General features: G+C 53.4%; 1 protein-coding gene across 3 annotated transcripts; it reads left to right on the forward strand.

Moving 5' to 3' along the window:
• The first annotated feature begins 9,944 nt into the window (after window positions 1-9,944).
• On the forward strand, window positions 9,945-17,120 carry FOSB (FosB proto-oncogene, AP-1 transcription factor subunit). 3 transcript variants are annotated; one of them, XM_058428468.1, is made up of 5 exons: window positions 9,945-10,655; window positions 12,571-12,891; window positions 13,136-13,243; window positions 14,509-14,664; window positions 14,805-17,120. In XM_058428468.1, the coding sequence occupies exons 1-5, from the start codon at window positions 10,530-10,532 to the stop codon at window positions 14,805-14,807; spliced, it is 714 nt and encodes a 237-aa protein (XP_058284451.1). In that variant the 5' UTR covers window positions 9,945-10,529; the 3' UTR covers window positions 14,808-17,120. The 3 variants fall into 3 exon arrangements, with proteins under 3 accessions (XP_058284451.1, XP_032033922.1, XP_058284450.1); XM_032178031.2 differs by having other exon boundaries at window positions 14,509-17,120; XM_058428467.1 differs by lacking the exon at window positions 9,945-10,655 and adding an exon at window positions 12,377-12,414 and having other exon boundaries at window positions 14,509-17,064.
• The last annotated feature ends 1,541 nt before the right edge of the window (window positions 17,121-18,661 follow it).

Genomic DNA, 18,661 nt, shown 5'->3' on the forward strand with positions numbered 1-18,661 from the left:
CAGTGGGTCTTTTTGTTTTTTGAGATGGAATCTCACTCTGTTGCCCAGGCTGGAGTGCAGTGGCACAATCTTGGCTCACTGCAGCCTCTGACTCCCAGGTGCAAGTGATTCTCCTGCCTCAGCCTCCCGAGTAGCTGGGATTACAGGTGCCCACCAATACACCCAGCTAATTTTTTGTATTTTTAGTAAAGATGGGGTTTCACCATGTTGGCCAGGCTGGTCTCAAACTCCTAACCTCATGATTTGCCTCCCTCGGCCTCCCAAAATGCTGGGATTACAGGCATGAGCCACCACGCCCGGCCAAGTCTGTGGGTCTTTAGGAACTCTTTCGTACCGGTGTGACTGTGAGTAAACCTTCGCACACATGTCTGTACGGATATCTAAGAAATTCTTCAAATAGGCCGGGCACAGTGGTTCAGGCCTGTAGCCCTAGCAGTTTGGGAGGCCCAGGCGAGTGGATCGCTTGAGCTGAGGAGTTCGAGAACAGCCTGGGCAACATAGTGAGACTTCGTATCTACAAAAAATATGAAAATTAGCCAGGCATGGCAGCAGGCGCCTGTAGTCCCAGCTACTCAGCTACTACTTGGGGGACTGAGGCAGGAGGATCCCTTGAGCCTGGGAGGTGGAGGCTGCAGTGAGCTGAAATCGAGCCACTGCACTCCAGCCTGGGTGACAGAGGGAGACCCGGTCTCAAAAAAAAAAAAAAAAAGAAAAGAAAAAAGAAAAAAAAGACATTCTTCAAGTCCACAGCTCTGAGGGTATCACTGTGAGAGCAGGGGTCCTAGCTCTACCCATTTGTGTGTGTGTGTAGATGTGTATCTATGTAGACAAAGGTGTGTGTCATTTACTGTGTGTTTGGGGTGTGAACACCTATGTGATGTGTTTGCACAACTGCACGTGTTTTGCTCTGTGTGTGTGATCGTGTGTTCAAATAGTCATCTTGTCGCCGGGCGTGGTGGCTCATGCCTATAATCCCAGCACTTTGGGAAGCCTAGGCAGGAGGACCATTGAGCCCAGGAGGTCCAGACTGCAGTGAGCCGAGATTGCGCCACTGCACTCCAGCCTGGGTGACAGAGCAAGACCTTGTCTCAAAACAAAAGCAAAAACAAAAATAAACAAATAGTCATCAGGTGCCTGTACAGACAAAGGTGAAAGGTGTCTGTCTGTTGAGATCTGTGGATAGGGTGTGTACGTGGACATCTCAGCCTGTCTACGTGTGTATCTGTCTCTGTCCTTACGGCAAAAGAGAGGTTGGCCGGGTGTGCGGTGGCTCACGCCTGTAATCCCAGCACTTTGGGAGGCCAAGGCGGGCGGATCACCTGAGGTGAGGAGTTCAAAACCAGCCTGGCCAACATGGCGAAAACCCGTCTCTTCTAAAAATACAAAAAATTAACCGGGCGTGGTGGCACATGCCTGTAATCCCAGCTACTCAGGGAGGCTGAGGCATGAGAATTGCTTGAACCCGGAAGGTGGAGGTTGCAGTGAGCCGAGATTGCGCCACTGGACTCCAGCCTGGGCAACAGGCTGAGACTCCGTCTCAAAAAAAAAAAAAAGAAAAAAGAAAAAGGCTCAGATATGTTTCTGTCTGAGAGTCTGTCAGAGTTTAGGAATTAGTAAATGAATGAATGGTGAAGATCCATTTACTCAACAAACATTTATTTATTTATTTATTTATTGAGACAGAGTCTCACTCTGTCACCCAGGATGGAGTGCAGTGGCGCAATCTCGGCTCACTGAAGCCTCTACCTCCTGGGTTTAAGAGAGTCTCGTGCCTCAGCCACCAAGTAGCTGGGATTACAGGTGTGTGCCACTGCGCCCAACTAATTTTTGTATGTTTAGTAGAGATGGGGTTTCACCATGTTGCCCAGGCTGGTCTCAAACTCCTGGCCTGAAGTGATCTGCTCGCCTCAGTCTCCCAATGTGCTGGGATTACAGGCTGAGCCACCAGCCCTGCCTCATTTATTCTTATATTATATTGTTTTTATTTTAAACTTTTTTGTAGTGACAGGGTCTTACTATGTTGACTGGGCTGGCCTCAAACTTCTGGCCTCAAGTGATTCTCCTGCCTCAGCCTCCCAAAGTGCTGGGATTACAGGCATGAGCCACTGTGCCTGGCTTGAACGAATATTTAATAACCACCTATTGGGTACCAAGTGCTATGCTGGGGACAAGGCAGTGACCAGGATGGTTCTGGCCGAGCTTTCACCCAGCTCACAACCCAATGAGGGAGACAAACCTATCCCCAGACAATGATGAGCCCAGATTGGCAGAGTTGGAGGGAGGGACCCCAGGAGAGGGGCTCTTGACTCAGCCTGGAGATCAGGAAGGGCTTCCTGGAGGAGAGGTTATAGGAGTTAAGACCTGGAGGAAAAGACTATGAGCCAGAGGAAGCGAAGGGAAGAGTGACTCAGGCAGAGGGGAAAGCACCTGCAAAGTCCTGAAGTCCAGGGAGAGAGGCCAGGCATCTGGAACACAAAGGGGAGAAGAGAGACGAGACTAGGGCACCCTTGGAGCAGGTCGTGCAGGGCCTCAGGAGCCATGGGGAGGAGTATAACGCAGGATGCAGGGGTATTGGGAGGGTCAAGCTAACAGTGTCCAGTCTGGGTTAGTCTGCTTCCCTGAAACTCCAGGGACATCTCCTCCAGGAAGCCCTCGGGATTGCTCAGTGTGGAGCGGCTCAGCCACCCAGTCACACTCACTATTCAATGCTGAGCACTGAGGAGGCAGCCCTTACTAAATCAGCCTGGATCTGCCCTCCCAGAGGTCACAGTCACAACAGTCAAACACACACCCACACATGCACACTCATGAACATGCCCCTCCCCTCCTCTGGAGCCTCAGAAACCCACAGACCTTGTTCCTCCCAGGGGGTGTCCCTGGAGCCAAAACTTCTGCACTACCAGGGGGCTTGTTGGAAATGCAAAAGATGGCCGGGCGCAGTGGCTCATGCCTGTAATCCCAGCAGTTTGGGAGGCTGAGGCAGGCGGATCGTTTGAGGTCAGGAGTTCATTTGAGGTTAGGAGTTCAAGACCAGCTTGGCCAACATAGCGAAACTCTGTCTCTACTAAAAATACAAAAAAATTGGCCGGGTGTGGCAGCACACGCCTGTAATCCCAGCTACTCGGGAGGCTGAGGCAGGAGAATCTTTTGAATCCGAGAGGTGAAGGCTGCAGTGAGCCAAGATCGCGCCACTGCACTCCAGCCTGGGTGACAGAGCAAGACTCCGTCTTATAAAAATAATAATAAAGGCCGGGCGCGGTGGCTCACGCTTGTAATCCCAGCACTTTGGGAGGCCGAGGCGGGCGGATCACGAGGTCAGGAGATCGAGACCACGGTGAAACCCTGTCTCTACTAAAAATACAAAAAAAAATTAGCCGGGCGTGGTGGCGGGCGCCTGTAGTCCCAGCTACTTGGAGAGGCTGAGGCAGGAGAATGGCGTGAACCCGGGAGGCGGAGCTTGCAGTGAGCCGAGATCGCGCCACTGCACTCCAGCCTGGGCAACAACACAAGTGAAAGCTCCGTCTCAAAAAAAAAAAAAAAAAAAAATTAGCCAGGCATGGTGGCACACACCTGTAATCCCAGCTACTCGGGAGGCTGAGGCAGGAGAATCACCTGAACCTGGGAGGCAGAGGTTGCAGTGAGCTGAGATCGCGCCACTGCACTCCAGCCTGGGTAACAAGGGTGAAATTCCGTCTCAAAATAAAATAAAATAATAAAAATTAAAAGATGACCACAGGAGATCTGCCGGCTCTCCAGGCAATTCGTGATCACCACGAATTGAGAAGTGCTGCTCTCAGGCTTACCCTCCCTGTACCTCAGTTTCCTTTTCTGTACAAGGAGATCAAAACAGAATCCATGTAGAGGACTGACGTGGAGTGAGGCTTAACTGAGATAATGAGAGTGAAAGTGCTAAGCACAGCTTCCTAAGTGCTTGTTTTCAGCAGCTCCTCTTCCTCCTTTCTATTTTTTTATTTTTATTTTTTGGGAGGGAACAGGGTCTCGCTCTGTTGCCCAGGCTGGAGTATAGTGGCATAGTCATAGCTCACTGCAACCTCAATCTCTCAGGGCTCAAGTGATGCCTGTGCCTCAGCCTCCCGAGTGGCTGGGACTACAGGCGTGTGCCACCATGCCCAGCTAATTTTTAAATTTCTTGTAGAAGTGGGGGGTCTCACTATGTTGCCCAGGCTGGTCTTGAACTCCTGGCCTCCAGCGATCCTCTTACCTAGGCCTCCCAAAGTGCTGGGATTACAGGCGTGAGCCACCACACCCAGCCCTCCTCCTCCTCTGTATTATTAAATTTCAGAGTTGGAAAGGAATTTCGAAGACTGCCGTCACTCAACCTTCTTGCTCTACAGATGGGGGAACTGAGGAACAGAGGAGCAGAGGTTTGGCCAGAGGAAGGTGGGAAGGACGGGGTGTGGCTGGCCTTCACAGACTCTGCCGGGGGGCTGTTTACAGGATACTCTGAGGAAAGCCAGGATGGGCACTGATACCCACCTCCACCCTGTGGGAGGCAGAAGGCTAAGGCTCCCCTACCCATCTCCCCCAAGCAGAGCTGAGCCCTTGGGAGCCAGAGCAGAGATCCAGCCCTCTCCCCCATGTTCAGGTCCTCCTCCTCCCGGAAGCTCTCCTTCCTAGAGGAGCCTCTTATTTTATTTATTATTAATATTATTTTTGAGACAAGGTCTCACTTTGTCACCCAGGCTGGAAGTGCAGTGGCGTGATCATGGCTCACTGCAGCCAGGCTCAAGTGATCCTCTCACCTCAGCCTCCCAAATAGGGACTATAGGCACACGCCACCACACCTGGCTAGTTTTTCTATTTTTAGTAGAGATGGGGTCTTGCCATTGTTGTCCAGGCTGGTCTCGAACTCCCAGGCTCAAGTGATCTGCCCACCTTGGCCTCCCAAAGTGCTGGGATTACTGGCATGAGCCACTGAGCCTGGCAAGGAATGAGCCTTATGGAGAAGAACTTGATTTACCCACTCCATGCTCTGCGGGCAGGTGTGTCATGTCTGTGTGTGTGTGTGTGTGTGTGTGTGTGTGTCTCTTCAGGGCCAATTTCTCTCTTAGGCCCAGGGGCACAGTGCCTCGGGCCCATGATAAATTTAAGTGACCCACGGATATGGGTCAGGAGGGTATACATGTATAAAGTTCAGGAAGACTTTGTTTTAGTAACAAAACAAGCACCTACAATCTGTCAGGAGCCTTATGATATCTTCCCACCAGTTTCATGAGTGGGCACTGTATCCTGTTCTCCTTTGTCAGGTAGGGAAACTGAGGCCCCAGATGTCCTAGCTCAAGTTCACCAAGCTACTTGGTGATAGAAGCAGAACATAAGCCCAGGCCACCTAGCTTCTGGGTCTGCGATGGTGTGGGGATAAATGCCCAGAGTCTTCGTGAACATAAGCATCCGTGTATGAATAAATTGACATACATAAACCCATTTAATACATTTCAAAGCCAGGTGCCGTGGCTTACTCCTGCAATCTCAGCACTCTGGGAGGCTGAGGTGGGAGGATTGCTTGAAGCTGGGAGTTTGAGATCAGCCTGCAACAAAGTGATTCCCTGACTCTAAAAACATTTTTTTGAATAAAAAAATTAGGCTGGGCACAGGGGCTCACGCCTGTAATCCCAACACTTTGGGAGGCCGAGGTGGGTGGATCACTTGAGGTCAGGAGTTCGAGACCAGCCTGGTCAACAGGGTGAAACCCCTTCTCTACCAAAAATACAAAAATTAGCCAGGCGTGGTGGCACATGCCTGTAATCCCACGTACTGGGGAGGCTGAGGCAGGAAAATTGCTCGAATCTGGGAGGCGGAGGTTGCAGTGAGCCAAGATCATGCCATTGCACTCCAGCCTGGGCGAAGAAACGAGACTCTGTCTCAAAAAAAAAAAAAAAAAATTAGCCAAGCATGGTGGTACGCACCTGTAGTTGTTAGTTACTTGGGAGGCTGAAGCAAGAGGATTACTTGAGGCCAGGAGTTCGAGGTTACAGTGAACTATGATTGCATCACTGCACTCTAGCCTGGATGACAGAGCAAGATCCTATCTCAAAATAACAATAATAGTTCAAGGCACAGACTTTGAAGCCTGACACCCTGCATGGTGTTATTCCAGCTTTGCTACTTACTTGCTGTGTGACTCCGGGTGAATAACTTCACCTCTCTGGGCTTTTGTTTTCCTTCCTGTAAAATGATCATTTGTACCTCACAGGAGTGTTGTGAGAATTAAATAAGTTAATATAAGCTCTTGGGAAGAATTAGCTCTTGTTATGGTTGTGTGAAGAGCTTTACATGAGTCCCTCTGCAGGATGCATGGTTGTTGGTCTGTGTGTGTGTATATATGTGTGTGCGTATATGTGTGTATATATGTGTGTATATGTGTGTGTATATGTGTATATGTGTGTGTTGCTTTCTTGATCTCTGGGTGTTGTGTGTGTGTCAATGTGTGAGATCATATATGCATCTTTAGTAAAGAACTAGGGGTCTCTGTGTGTTTTGGGGGTCTGTACCTGTCCTTGGCTGTACACCTGAACCCTATGTCTTCTTGTGTGTGTAGGGATATGTGTCACATGTATTGATAACCATATGACAGTGTGTGTTTCCACATGCTGGTGTGTGTCTGTGAAGCTGTTTCTATGTGGCTATGGGTGATTGCCCACGCGTGACCTGGTGGGCGGCTGTGTGGATGTCTGTGTTGCCTGTGTCGGGTGTGAGTCTCTGGCCAGCCAGGGTAGGTCTTTGCATGTTTCCTTTATTCCATGGAGGAGGAGATGAGGGGCTTGGATGAGACAGAAGAATGAGGGGTCACTCCCTGTCTGATGCTGGGGCCGAGTCACTGCCTACTAGTGGCTGCTGTGTCATCTCCCAGTCTCTGTCCCTCCCTCCTGGCTGGTGGCAGACAGAGGGGGCGTGGGGGAACAGGGCAGGGGGTGGGCTTGAGGCTGGACTTTTGTCTGGAAACTTGAACCTCCACCTATGCCCCCCACGTCCCTCTAGGCTTCCACATCTCCCTACGCCCTCCCTACTATTGGGGCAGGGAATCAAGACTCCCTGAAAATTAAGAACCATCGCCCTGGCTCTGCCACAGGCTTGCTGTGTGGCCCTGAGACAGGCCCTGACCCTCTCTGAACCTGTGAAATCCAATGTTTTAAAAGTGCTTCTTCCTCTGTGCCTAGGGCTGGGCCAGGCTGTGCACTGGGAGGGAAGTGCTGGGTTCTCTGAGGTTTGTGAAATAGCTGGTAGCACCCTTCACAGTGGGTGCTTAAGAGTTAAGGGCTGTAGCATCTGAAATACCTGAGTCAGTCCAGGCACAGTGGCTCATGCCTGTAATCCCAGCGCTTTGGGAGACCGAGGCAGGCGGATCACCTGAGGTTGGGAGTTCGAAGCCAGCCTGGCCAACATGGTGAAACCCCCATCTCTATTAAAAATACAAAAATTAGGCTGGGCACAGTGGCTTACGCCTGTAATCCCAGCATTTCAGAAGGCCGAGGCGGGCGGATCACCTGAGGTTGGGAATTTGAGAGCAGCCTGACCAACATGGAGAAACTCCGTCTCTACTAAAGACACAAAAAAACTAGCCAGGCATGGTGGCACATGCCTGTAATCCCAGCTACTCGGGAGGCTGAGGCAGGAGAATCACTTCAACCTGGGAGGCGAAGGTTGCGGTGAGCCGATATCGTGCCATTGCACTCCAGCCTGGGCAATAAGAGCAAAACTCCGTCTCAAAAAACAAAACAAAACAAAACAAAGCAAAACAAAACAAAACAAATTGGCCGGGCGCGGTGGCTCACGCCTGTAATCCCAGCACTTTGGGAGGCCGAGGCGGGCAGATCACGAGGTCAGGAGATCGAAACCATCCTGGCTAACACAATGAAACCCCTTCTCTACTAAAAATACAAAAAATTAGCCGGGCGTGGTGGCGGGCGTCTGTAGTCCCAGCTGCTGGGAGGCTGAGGCAGGAGAATGGCGTGAACCTGGGAGGCGGAGCTTGCAGTGAGCGGAGATCGCGCCACCGCACTCCAGCCTGGGCAACAGAGCAAGACTCTGTCTCAAAAAAAAAAAAAAAAAATTAGCCAGGTGTGGTGCACACCTGTAATCCCAGCTACTCAGGAGGCTGAGGCAGGAGAATCACTTCAACCAGGGAGATGGAGGCTGCAGTGAGCCGAGACTGTGCCACTGCACTCCAGCCTGGGCAACGGAGTGAGACTCTGTCAAAAAAAAAAAAGTCAGATTCATGAATCCCATTTGCTAACTAGATTTGCTCAGGTTAGTACTCCTCTGAGTCGAGATTGCAACAGTACACGCTAAGAGCAGTAAGAAGGAGTTTGTAAAGCTTAGAAAGACCTGACAGGCCAGGCACAGTGGCTCACGCCTGTAATCTCGACACTTCGGGAGGCCAAGGCGGGCGGATCACGAGGTGAGGAGTTCAAGACCATCCTGACCAATATGGTGAAACCCCATCTCTACTAAACATATGAAAATTAGCTTGACGTGGTGGCCCGTGCCTGTAGTCCCAGCTACTTGAGAGGCTAAGGTGAGGCGGAGGTTGCAGTGAGCCGAGATCGCCACTGCACTCCAGCCTGGCCACACAGCAAGACTCCGTCTCAAAAAAAAAAAAAAAAAAAAAAAAAGACCTGACAAGTGGAAGCTACTAATATTGCCATTATCATTTAAACAAACCCCAGACACAGGTTTTTCAGGGAGTTTCATCCAACCAGGCGGGTCTCAGAAATCAAAAAAGAAATAGAAAGGGTAGGAAATCTGGAGTTTGACAATTCTGAGTTTGAATTTCTTGTGATGGGATCTTGGGCAAGTCATTTAACCTCCCTGAGTATCATTTTTTTCTTTTATAAAATGAAGATTTTTCTCTCTTAACCTTCCATAGCTGTTTTAAGGATTACAAATCTTGTACTAAGGATTACAAATGTTGTACTGAAAGGCGTAGCACAGGAGCTGTGCTTGGCAAGTGCCAAATACAAGGCATTAATTATTATTATTAGAATTAATAATAATATCCCCTCCCTCTTACACATTCTTTGTCTCCAGGTGGATTAAAAGGTGGAAGGAGAGGCTACCAACACCATCAGAAGAGAGGCTTCTCTCTAAGTTTCATTTCCCATCCCCTCCAAATCCGCATCCCTCCCAAACGCCGGACCTGGAAGGCCAGCAGTGTCCAAGACACACATCCTTTGCCCAGCCGGGAAGATTAAAGCTAAAGCTCAGAGAGGGAAAACATTTCCTAAGCTCGCACAGCGAATCAGGACAGAAACCAGGACGAGCCTCGGAATCCCTCCATTACCTCCACTTTCACCTGAGCATCACAGCCCGCTCGGGACTCAGTTTCCCCACCTACGTGACCACACCACACTAATCAGGGTCTCCTTTTGGAGATCTGCTCTTCTTCTCGAATGGGGGCGCTGCACCAGCGGTAGAACAGGGTGGGTGGGGGCGCCAGAGGTGAAGGGGACCTGCAGGCTGGGGTCTTCCCCGCCCGGGTCAGCGGGGGCCCTGCGAGGCTAGTCTAAGCACCTATTATTACCAGCCCCCGGGGCGGCGTGGCACTGCGCAGGCGCGGGCGGGGCGCGGGCGCGCGCGCGAGCGAGCGAGGGATTCCCTCTGACGTCATTGCTAGGATACCAAACAAACACTCCGCCGCGCCGGCCGAGATCCTTATATGGCTAATTGCGTCACAGGAACTCCGGGGAGGCGGGGCCGGGATCCCCTCCCGCCGTGTGGCCCGGAACGCAACCCCCGAGACCCCCAGGGCCCCGAGGGTCATGCAAGTGACCAGATCGAGTCTAGAACAGACCTCTTGCTGGACAGTGCGGGACTCGATTTGGTGGGGCCGGAGATTTGGGGAAGTTTGTCCAGCAAGGGGCGGGTGACGTAAGCAGGGGGGCGGGTCCCGGGCATATAAATACAGGCTGGCGGGTCTGTGCTTCATTCATAAGACTCAGAGCTACGGCCACGGTAGGGACACGCGGAACCAAGACTTGGAAACTTGATTATTGTGGTTCTTCTTGGGGGTTATGAAATTTCGTTAATCTTTTTTTTCCGGGGAGAAAGTTTTTGGAAAGATTCTTCTAGATATTTCTTCATTTTCTTTTGGAGGACCGACTTACTTTTTTCGTCTTATTACTCCCCTCCCCCCGTGGGACCCGCCGGACGCGTGGAGGAGACCGTAGCTGAAGCTGATTCTGTACAGCGGGACAGCGCTTTCTGCACCTGGGGGAGCAACCCCTCCCTCGCCCCTTGGTCCTACGGAGCCTGCACTTTCAGGAGGTACAGCGGCATCCTGTGGGGGCCTGGGCACGGCAGGGAGACTGCATAGAAACTTTGCCATTGTTGGAACGGGACGTTGCTCCTTCCCCGAGCTTCCCCGGACGGCGTACTTTGAGGACTCGCTCAGCTCATCCGGGACTCCCACGGCTCACCCCGGACTCGCACCTTACTTCCCCAACCCGGCCATAGCCTTGGCTTCCCGGCGACCTCAGCGTGGTCACAGGGGCCCCCCTGTGCCCAGGGAAATGTTTCAGGCTTTCCCCGGAGACTACGACTCCGGCTCCCGGTGCAGCTCCTCACCTTCTGCCGAGTCTCAATATCTGTCTTCGGTGGACTCTTTCGGCAGTCCACCCACCGCCGCCGCCTCCCAGGTAAGTTTTTGATAGTAGGGGTGCTGCTTTGTAGGTTTTAGTTTTTAAGTCAAGGGTGAAAAGAATAACCCCCAACCCCCACCTAAAGACGCATCAGAACCCTAGATCTGAGATGGAAAAGGCTCATAGCGCACTTTGCAAACTGCAAAGAGTCGGGAGATGTTTGCAATTGGTTGCGTGCGTGGAGCGCAAGCAGGGAACGCGGCAGGGAGGGTAGGCTTTGGGGCGGGGTGGGGGTGGGGTGGGTAATGCGCCTCTCGGTGCAACGTGTATGCGGTAGCGGGGCTGAGAACTTTGAGCCGGCCCCGGGACTGCCCCCTGCTCGAGTCCCAGACCTGAAGCTAGCGCAGTTAGGCAGGTGGGGGAAATCCCGGGGAAGCTTCCAGTAGTCTCTTTTCCTTTCCTCCTCCTTCGGAGCGCCCACTTCGGTGCCGGGTCGCCCTCCACCCATCGGGAAGAGGGGCCTCGAACCCTCAGCCGCGCTGCCTCCGCCTCCTGCGCGGAGACGTAACGGGGGACCCGTGCGTAACGGCTGACGCGCTGGAATCCTCCGTCTGACGCGGGGCACGCACGGCGCGCGGCGCCCCCTTCGTCCGCCCCGCCCCTGACGTCCCGGGAGCGTTCTATTTTGGAACGCCGGGGCCACGTTGCTAAGGGAGGGGGCAGCCCGGCGTTTCGATTGGCCGCCGGGGCGCACGCCTTGGCCAATCAGCTTTCCCTTCCTATTTGTAGGGTGCATTTTCCTTCCCCCTCTCTGTCCCCGGAACCCGTGGTTCCTTGGCGGCTAGGTCTCTTTTCCGCGCCTCTAGTGGCAGAGGGAGGGGATCCCTGTCGTGACAAGAGCGGCTCTCTGCGACCCAATGGATCTGCGAGGCCCTTGCGGGGATCTGGTCCCTGGGCTCTCAGGAGCAGGGGGTGTCTGCTTGTGTGCCGGCGTTTCTTGGAGAGATACGGTGGCTGTCACCCTCTTCTCCAGGCACACACAGACACATTCCCACTCCCTCTGCTCCTCATGCCCGGTTCCTCCGGTGTGTCCCAAGACAGGACTATAAACGCGAACCGAAGGGCAACCAGCCAGGTGGTCTCCAGGAGCTCCGCCCCCTCTGGGTTCCCAGGACGCTGATTGGTCGGCGAGCCAGCCCTTCCCTCACCACGCCCCCCGAGAGAGTAGTTAAGCCTTCAGAGCAGTTCCAGGAGTCCATTTACGGGAGGGGGGAGATGAGCGCTGCTGAGGCTTGGGGACTCGGGTCCCGCACCATTCCCCCTCCGCGACAATCTGAGAGAGCCCCAGTGGTTACTTTTCTCTACCTGTCCGTTCACCCTAAACTGTCACTCGTCAGTCTCACTCTGAAAAGAGACAGTAACTTGAAACGTTGTTCTAAACTCCTAGGCCCGTCCCCCAAACAGCTTTTTGACTGGGACCCCCGCCCCTGCATGGGACCTCGCGCAGAGGGGGGTGTGTGTGTGTGTGAGTGTAGAGGAAGGCTTGGCCTAAGGCCTCTCCTTCTCCCTCCCCTTGCCTCTGGGGTGGGGGTGGGGTGTTGTGGCTGTGTGTGTGGCTGTGGCTCCGTCCCGGGGGTTCTGTCACCCGGCTGTGTCCAGCCTCCTCTCCACCCCCCACACCTAAGAGTCACCAACCCGGGGTGTGATTCACCACCCGCTGGAACCGTGCAACCTTTCCCCGAGGAAGAAGGAGGAGGTAGAAGCCAGTTGAGCAGAAATCCTCTCATTAACCACTGCGTCACGGTGTAGTGGAAGGGTGGGTGTTGTGGCTTTTTCCCTGTGACACACACATCCACACTCGCTCACCCTGTGCTCACTCACGGGGTCGGTGTGTGTTATGTGTGTTGGGTGTGTGTGTGTCGGTGTCTTTGTTTGTGTGTCTACGCCTGTGTGTGTATGTGTCACCCCGTAGGAGTGCGCCGGTCTCGGGGAAATGCCCGGTTCCTTCGTGCCCACGGTCACCGCGATCACAACCAGCCAGGACCTCCAGTGGCTTGTGCAACCCACCCTCATCTCTTCCATGGCCCAGTCCCAGGGGCAGCCACTGGCCTCCCAGCCCCCGGTCGTCGACCCCTACGACATGCCGGGAACCAGCTACTCCACGCCAGGCATGAGTGGCTACAGCAGTGGCGGAGCGAGTGGCAGTGGTGGGCCTTCCACCAGCGGAACTACCAGTGGGCCTGGGCCTGCCCGCCCAGCCCGAGCCCGGCCTAGGAGACCCCGAGAGGAGACGGTGAGTAAGGGACATCAGAACTTGGCCTGGGTCGGGGGAAGCAAGAGAGGCAGGAAGTTTCTTATGAATGGAGGGGGGCTCCACTAAGGCCTCAGTGTTACAGAAACCCCAAGATCCTTGCTACACGAGCGAGGACTGGAGGCTTGTTTTTTGGCTCTTGGGGGTTCTGAAAGAAGTAGAGGTTCGGGATGGGTGGAGGAGTGCTGTATCCCCAAATCTCATGGCCTCTATCTCCCTGACTCAGCTTACCCCAGAGGAAGAGGAGAAGCGAAGGGTGCGCCGGGAACGAAATAAACTAGCAGCAGCTAAATGCAGGAACCGGCGGAGGGAGCTGACCGACCGACTCCAGGCGGTGAGGACAGGCCCTGGGGTGGGAGAGGGGATGCTGAGGGGAGCTTTCTCCCCATTCTCTGCCCCCTCTCCACCTGTACCCTTGTCCTGGGTTGAGAACTAGACGTTCCACACATGGAACTAGGTACTGGTGTGGCCAGACGGGGTAGCCCAGGGCACAAACACAGACCCCCATGGACTTAAGTCAACTCCTGGTCCCCCTCATTTCCTGACCCCACGCACTACTCTTCTAGCCTTCATTTCATCCCTAGGGGCCACATGGGGCCCTTGAGGAGAGGTGCGCTCCCATCATTTCTCCCACTTGGTCTTCAGCAAGTAACAACCCATTTTGCCTCAGTTTCTCCATCTCTCCAAACCCTCATCAAATCTCCCAGGCTCTTTCTACCCTTAACACTCTGGAAAGCTTGTGAAATGAAATTATTCCACTTCCTGCCCTAGCCACCCACAGCTCTCCTGATGCTGGTGGCATCCCCCAAAACCCACTCCCTTCCTACGTCCTCCCTTGGTCTGAGAGTTCCCTGCTGTATGCCTGCAGGGTGAGCTGTTACTCCTTGAGGGAACAAGGGAATTGTCAACTTTCCTTCTCTACTTGATCTCTTCCCTGGGAGATAGAGAGGGAGGGGTAATAGAAGGGAACACATTAAAAACACCTAACAGTGGCTCATGCCTGTGATCCCAGCACTTCGAGAGGCCAAGGCAGGAGGATTGCTTGAGCCCAGGAGTTTGTGACCAGCCTGGGAAACATAGGGAGGACTTGTCTCTACCAAAAAAAAAAAAAAAAAAAAAATTAGCTGGGCATGGTGGTGCACACCACTGTGGTCCCAGCTACTATGGAGGTTTTGGTGGGAGGATCGCTTGAGCCCAAGAGGTCCAGGCTGCAGTGAGCCATGATTGCACCATTGCGCTCCAGCCTGGGGGACAGAGCGAGACTCTGTCTCAAAAGCAAAACAAAACCAACCACATAACGATTGTTCATTCATTCAACAAACCTCTGAGTGCCTCCTGCACACCAGAAACTTTCCCATAAACCTGGCCCCTTCCCTACCATCCTTTGGACAGATGGGGGAAACTGAGGCTCCTGGAAGGCAAGACCCTTGCCCCAACTACCATGGCCACCAGGACTCCATCTCAGGAGGTGTTTTTTCTCAGCCCGGGGCTGCCTTCCAGCAGCAAGTCCAAGGGAGACATGACCCGAGTTTCCCGGTCACTGACATGCTTTTTTCTCCTTCCTCTCTCTCTTCTGTGACCTGGCCTCCCTGGCCTCAGGAGACAGATCAGTTGGAGGAAGAAAAAGCAGAGCTGGAGTCGGAGATCGCCGAGCTCCAAAAGGAGAAGGAACGTCTGGAGTTTGTGCTGGTGGCCCACAAACCGGGTTGCAAGATCCCCTACGAAGAGGGGCCCGGGCCGGGCCCGCTGGCGGAGGTGAGAGATTTGCCGGGCTCAGCACCGGCTAAGGAAGATGGCTTCAGCTGGCTGCTGCCGCCCCCGCCACCACCGCCCCTGCCCTTCCAGACCAGCCAAGACGCACCCCCCAACCTGACGGCTTCTCTCTTTACACACAGTGAAGTTCAAGTCCTCGGCGACCCCTTCCCCGTTGTTAACCCTTCGTACACTTCTTCGTTTGTCCTCACCTGCCCGGAGGTCTCCGCGTTCGCCGGCGCCCAACGCACCAGCGGCAGTGACCAGCCTTCCGATCCCCTGAACTCGCCCTCCCTCCTCGCTCTGTGAACTCTTTAGACACACAAAACAAACAAACACACGGGGGAGAGAGACTTGGAAGAGGAGGAGGAGGAGGAGAGAGAGGGGAAGAGACAAAGTGGGTGTGTGGCCTCCCTGGCTCCTCCGTCTGACCCTCTGCGGCCACTGCGCCACTGCCATCGGACAGGAGGATTCCTTGTGTTTTGTCCTGCCTCTTGTTTCTGTGCCCCGGCGAGGCCGGAGAGCTGGTGACTTTGGGGACAGGGGGTGGGAGGAGGATGGACACCCCCAGCTGTCTGTTGGCTCTCTGACGTCAACCCAAGCTCTGGGGATGGGTGGGGAGGGGGGGGTGACGCCCACCTTCGGGCAGTCCTGTGTGAGGATGAAGGGACGGTGGTGGGAGGTAGGCTGTGGGGTGGGCTGGAGTCCTCTCCAGAGAGGCTCAACAAGGAAAAATGCCACCCGCCCAATGTCTCCCACACCCACCCTTTTTTTGGGGTGCCTAGGTTGGTTTCCCCTGCACTCCCGACCTTAGCTTATCGATCCCACATTTCCATGGGGTTAGATCCTCTTTACTCTGGGCAGAAGTGAGCCCCCCTTAAAGGGAATTCGATGCCCCCCTAGAATAATCTCGTCACCCGACCAGACTTCTTTTGAAATGTGAACGTCCTTCCTTGACTGTCTAGCCACTCCCTCCCAGAAAAACTGGCTCTGATTGGAATTTCTGGCCTCCTAAGGCTCCCCACCCCGAAATCAGCCCCCAGCCCTGTTTCTGATGACAGTGTTATCCCAAGACCCTGCCTCCTGCCAGCCGACCCTCCTGGCCGTCCTCGTTGGGCCGCTCTGATTTCAGGCAGCAGGGGGTGCTGTGATGCCGTCCTGCTGGAGTGATTTATACTGTGAAATGAGTTGGCCAGATTGTGGGGTGCAGCTGGGTGGGGCAGCACCCCTCTGGAGGGATAATGCCCCCACTCCCGAAAGCCTTTCCTCGGTCTCCCTTCCGTCCATGCCCCTTCTTCCTCCCCTCAACAGTGAGTTAGACTCAAGGGGGTGACAGAACCGAGAAGGGGGTGACAGTCCTCCATCCACGTGGCCTCTCTCTCTCTCCTCAGGACCCTCAGCCCTGGCCTTTTTCTTTTAAGGCCCCCCGACCAATCCCCAGCCTAGGACGCCAACTTCTCCCACCCCTTGGCCCCTCACATCCTCTCTAGGAAGGGAGTGAGGGGTTGTGACATTTTTCCGGAGAAGATTTCAGAGCTGAGGCTTTGGTATCCCCAAACCCCCAATATTTTTGGACTGGCAGACTCAAGGTGCTGGAATCTCATGATTCCATGCCCGAGTCCCCCCAGCCCCGACCCTGGTTTTGGCTCTCCCACCCCGCCGTTCCCTGCGCTTCATCTCATGAGGATTTCTTTATGAGGCAAATTTATATTTTTTAATATCGGGGGGTGGACCACGCCGCCCTCCATCCGTGCTGCATGAAAAACATTCCACGTGCCCCTTGTCGCGCGTCTCCCGTCCTGATCCCAGACCCATTCCGTAGCTATTTATCCCTTTCCTGGTTTCCGAAAGGCAATTATATCTATTATGTATAAATAAATATATTATATATGGATGTGTGTGTGTGCGTGCGCGTGAGTGTGTGAGCGCTTCTGCATCCTCGGCCTAGGCCACGTTGGCCCTCAATGCGAGCCGTTGAATTGGAAACTGCTTCTAGAAACTCTGGCTCAGCGTGTCTCGGGCTGACCCTTTTCTGATCGTCTCGGCCCCTCTGATTGTTCCTGATGGTCTCTCTCCCTCTGTCTTTTCTCCTCCGCCTGTGTCCATCTGACCGTTTTCACTTATCTCCTTTCTGACTGTCCCTGACGATGCTCCAGCTGTCGTCTGACTCTGGGTTCGTTGGGGACATGAGATTTTATTTTTTGTGAGTAAGCCTGAGGGATCCTAGATTTTTACAATCTATCTTTGACAATTCTGGGTGCGAGTGTGAGAGTGTGAGCAGGGCCTGACCCTGCCAACCACAATTCAATGAATCCCCGACCCCCCCACCCCATGCTGTATTTGTGGTTCTCTTTTTGTATTTTGCACCTGACCCCGGGGGGCTGGGGCAGATTGGCGATGGGCCGTCCCCTCTCCCCTTGGTTCTGCACTGTTGCCAATAAAAAGCTCTTAAAAACGCATTCGCCAGGCTACAGTGTTTATTTCTTCCTAACATCCATTGCCTGGCTTCCTTTTAGTAAGAGAGGGTTAGGTTAGATTGTCGAAGGACTACACACACACAGAGATCATACACACATGCACACACACACACACAGACACACACCTATGCAGGAACTCCTTCTAGTCAATGGGTCTACAGTAGGATAAAAGGAAGGCAGACAGGAGGACTTCCTGTACGCACAGGCAGTGCCTCCTACTAGAAAAAGTAACGGCCACAGCCGGGCGCAGTGGCTCACGCCTGTAATCCCAGCATTTTGGGAGGCCAAGATGGGCAGATCACTTGAGGTCAGGAGTTTGAGACCAGCCTTGCCAAGATGGTGAAACCTGTCTCTACAAAAAATACAAAAATTAGCCTTGTGTGGTGGTGCACACTTGTAATCCCAGCTGCTTGGGAGGTTGAGGCAGGAGAATCGCTTTAACCTAGGAGGTGGAGGTTGCAGTGACCCAGGATCGCACCACTGCACTCCAGCCTGGGTGACAGAGTGAAACTCTGTCAAAAAAAAAAAAAAAAGTAAGGAGTCAGAAGGTTAGCCTGCAGGTGTGGGGTCACAGAGGTCTCCTAGTGATGGAGCTTGTATGCTCTATGGGTTAAAAACAGACACTAAGGAGATAAACTACACACAGAAGAAGCTTAATGGGCTGTGCACAGTGGCTTGCACTTGTAATCCCAGCTCTTTCCGAGGCCGAGGTAGGAGGCCAGGAGTTCGAGACCAGCCTGGGGCAACATAGTGAGACCACCCCCCCACCCCAACCCATCTCACTATGTTGAGAAAAAAAAAAAGAGGATCTTGAGAAACTTGCACAGCAAACCACTAAAGACCACTCAGGCTAGGAATGAGGAGCCATCTTGGATCTTTTACAAACTACAACTACAAAAAACGATTATTTTACACTGAAGATGTGTTTCCTTTTGTTTTCCATATGACCACTATTGGGGCCAACCCAAGAATGACCAAAGCAAATATATGACCATTTTTTGTTTACAGATAGAGTGGAGCCATCCCCATTGCACAATCCTAGCCGTCTCTTATTTGCATAACAGCAAGTCCTCTGGGAATTGAGGTGAGGGTCCAGGGGTCGCTCAGACGCTTTGGTAAATCAATAAGCAAGGGAATTTGTCATGTTGGAATCCACTTATTAATTCACTCAAAAAAATGTGCTAAGCACCTACCCAACTGTCCTGGGAGTTGGGGGCACTATAGGGACTGAGCCTCAGGTCTTGCCCTCCTGGGGCTCACAGTCCACTGGGGGACACACACCGTTGCCAGTCAGGGACAACCTAAAGTGGATTGGTTGGGAAGCCCATGGGGCTAGGGAAGCACAGCAGGGACACCTAGCTTGGACCGGGAGTAGAGAAAAACTTCCTGGAGGAGGGGAGAGCTGAGCTGAGTCCTAGAGGAGGGTAGAGAGTATAGAAAAAACTAGAAAAAGGCCGAGGCCAAGAAAATAGCACAGCCAGGCCGGGCGCGGTGGCTCACGCTTGTAATCCCAGCACTTTGGG

The sequence above is a fragment of the Hylobates moloch genome, unplaced genomic scaffold (genome assembly GCF_009828535.3).
Source record: "Hylobates moloch isolate HMO894 unplaced genomic scaffold, HMol_V3 SCAFFOLD_15, whole genome shotgun sequence".
Classification (NCBI taxonomy): Eukaryota; Metazoa; Chordata; class Mammalia; order Primates; family Hylobatidae; genus Hylobates; species Hylobates moloch.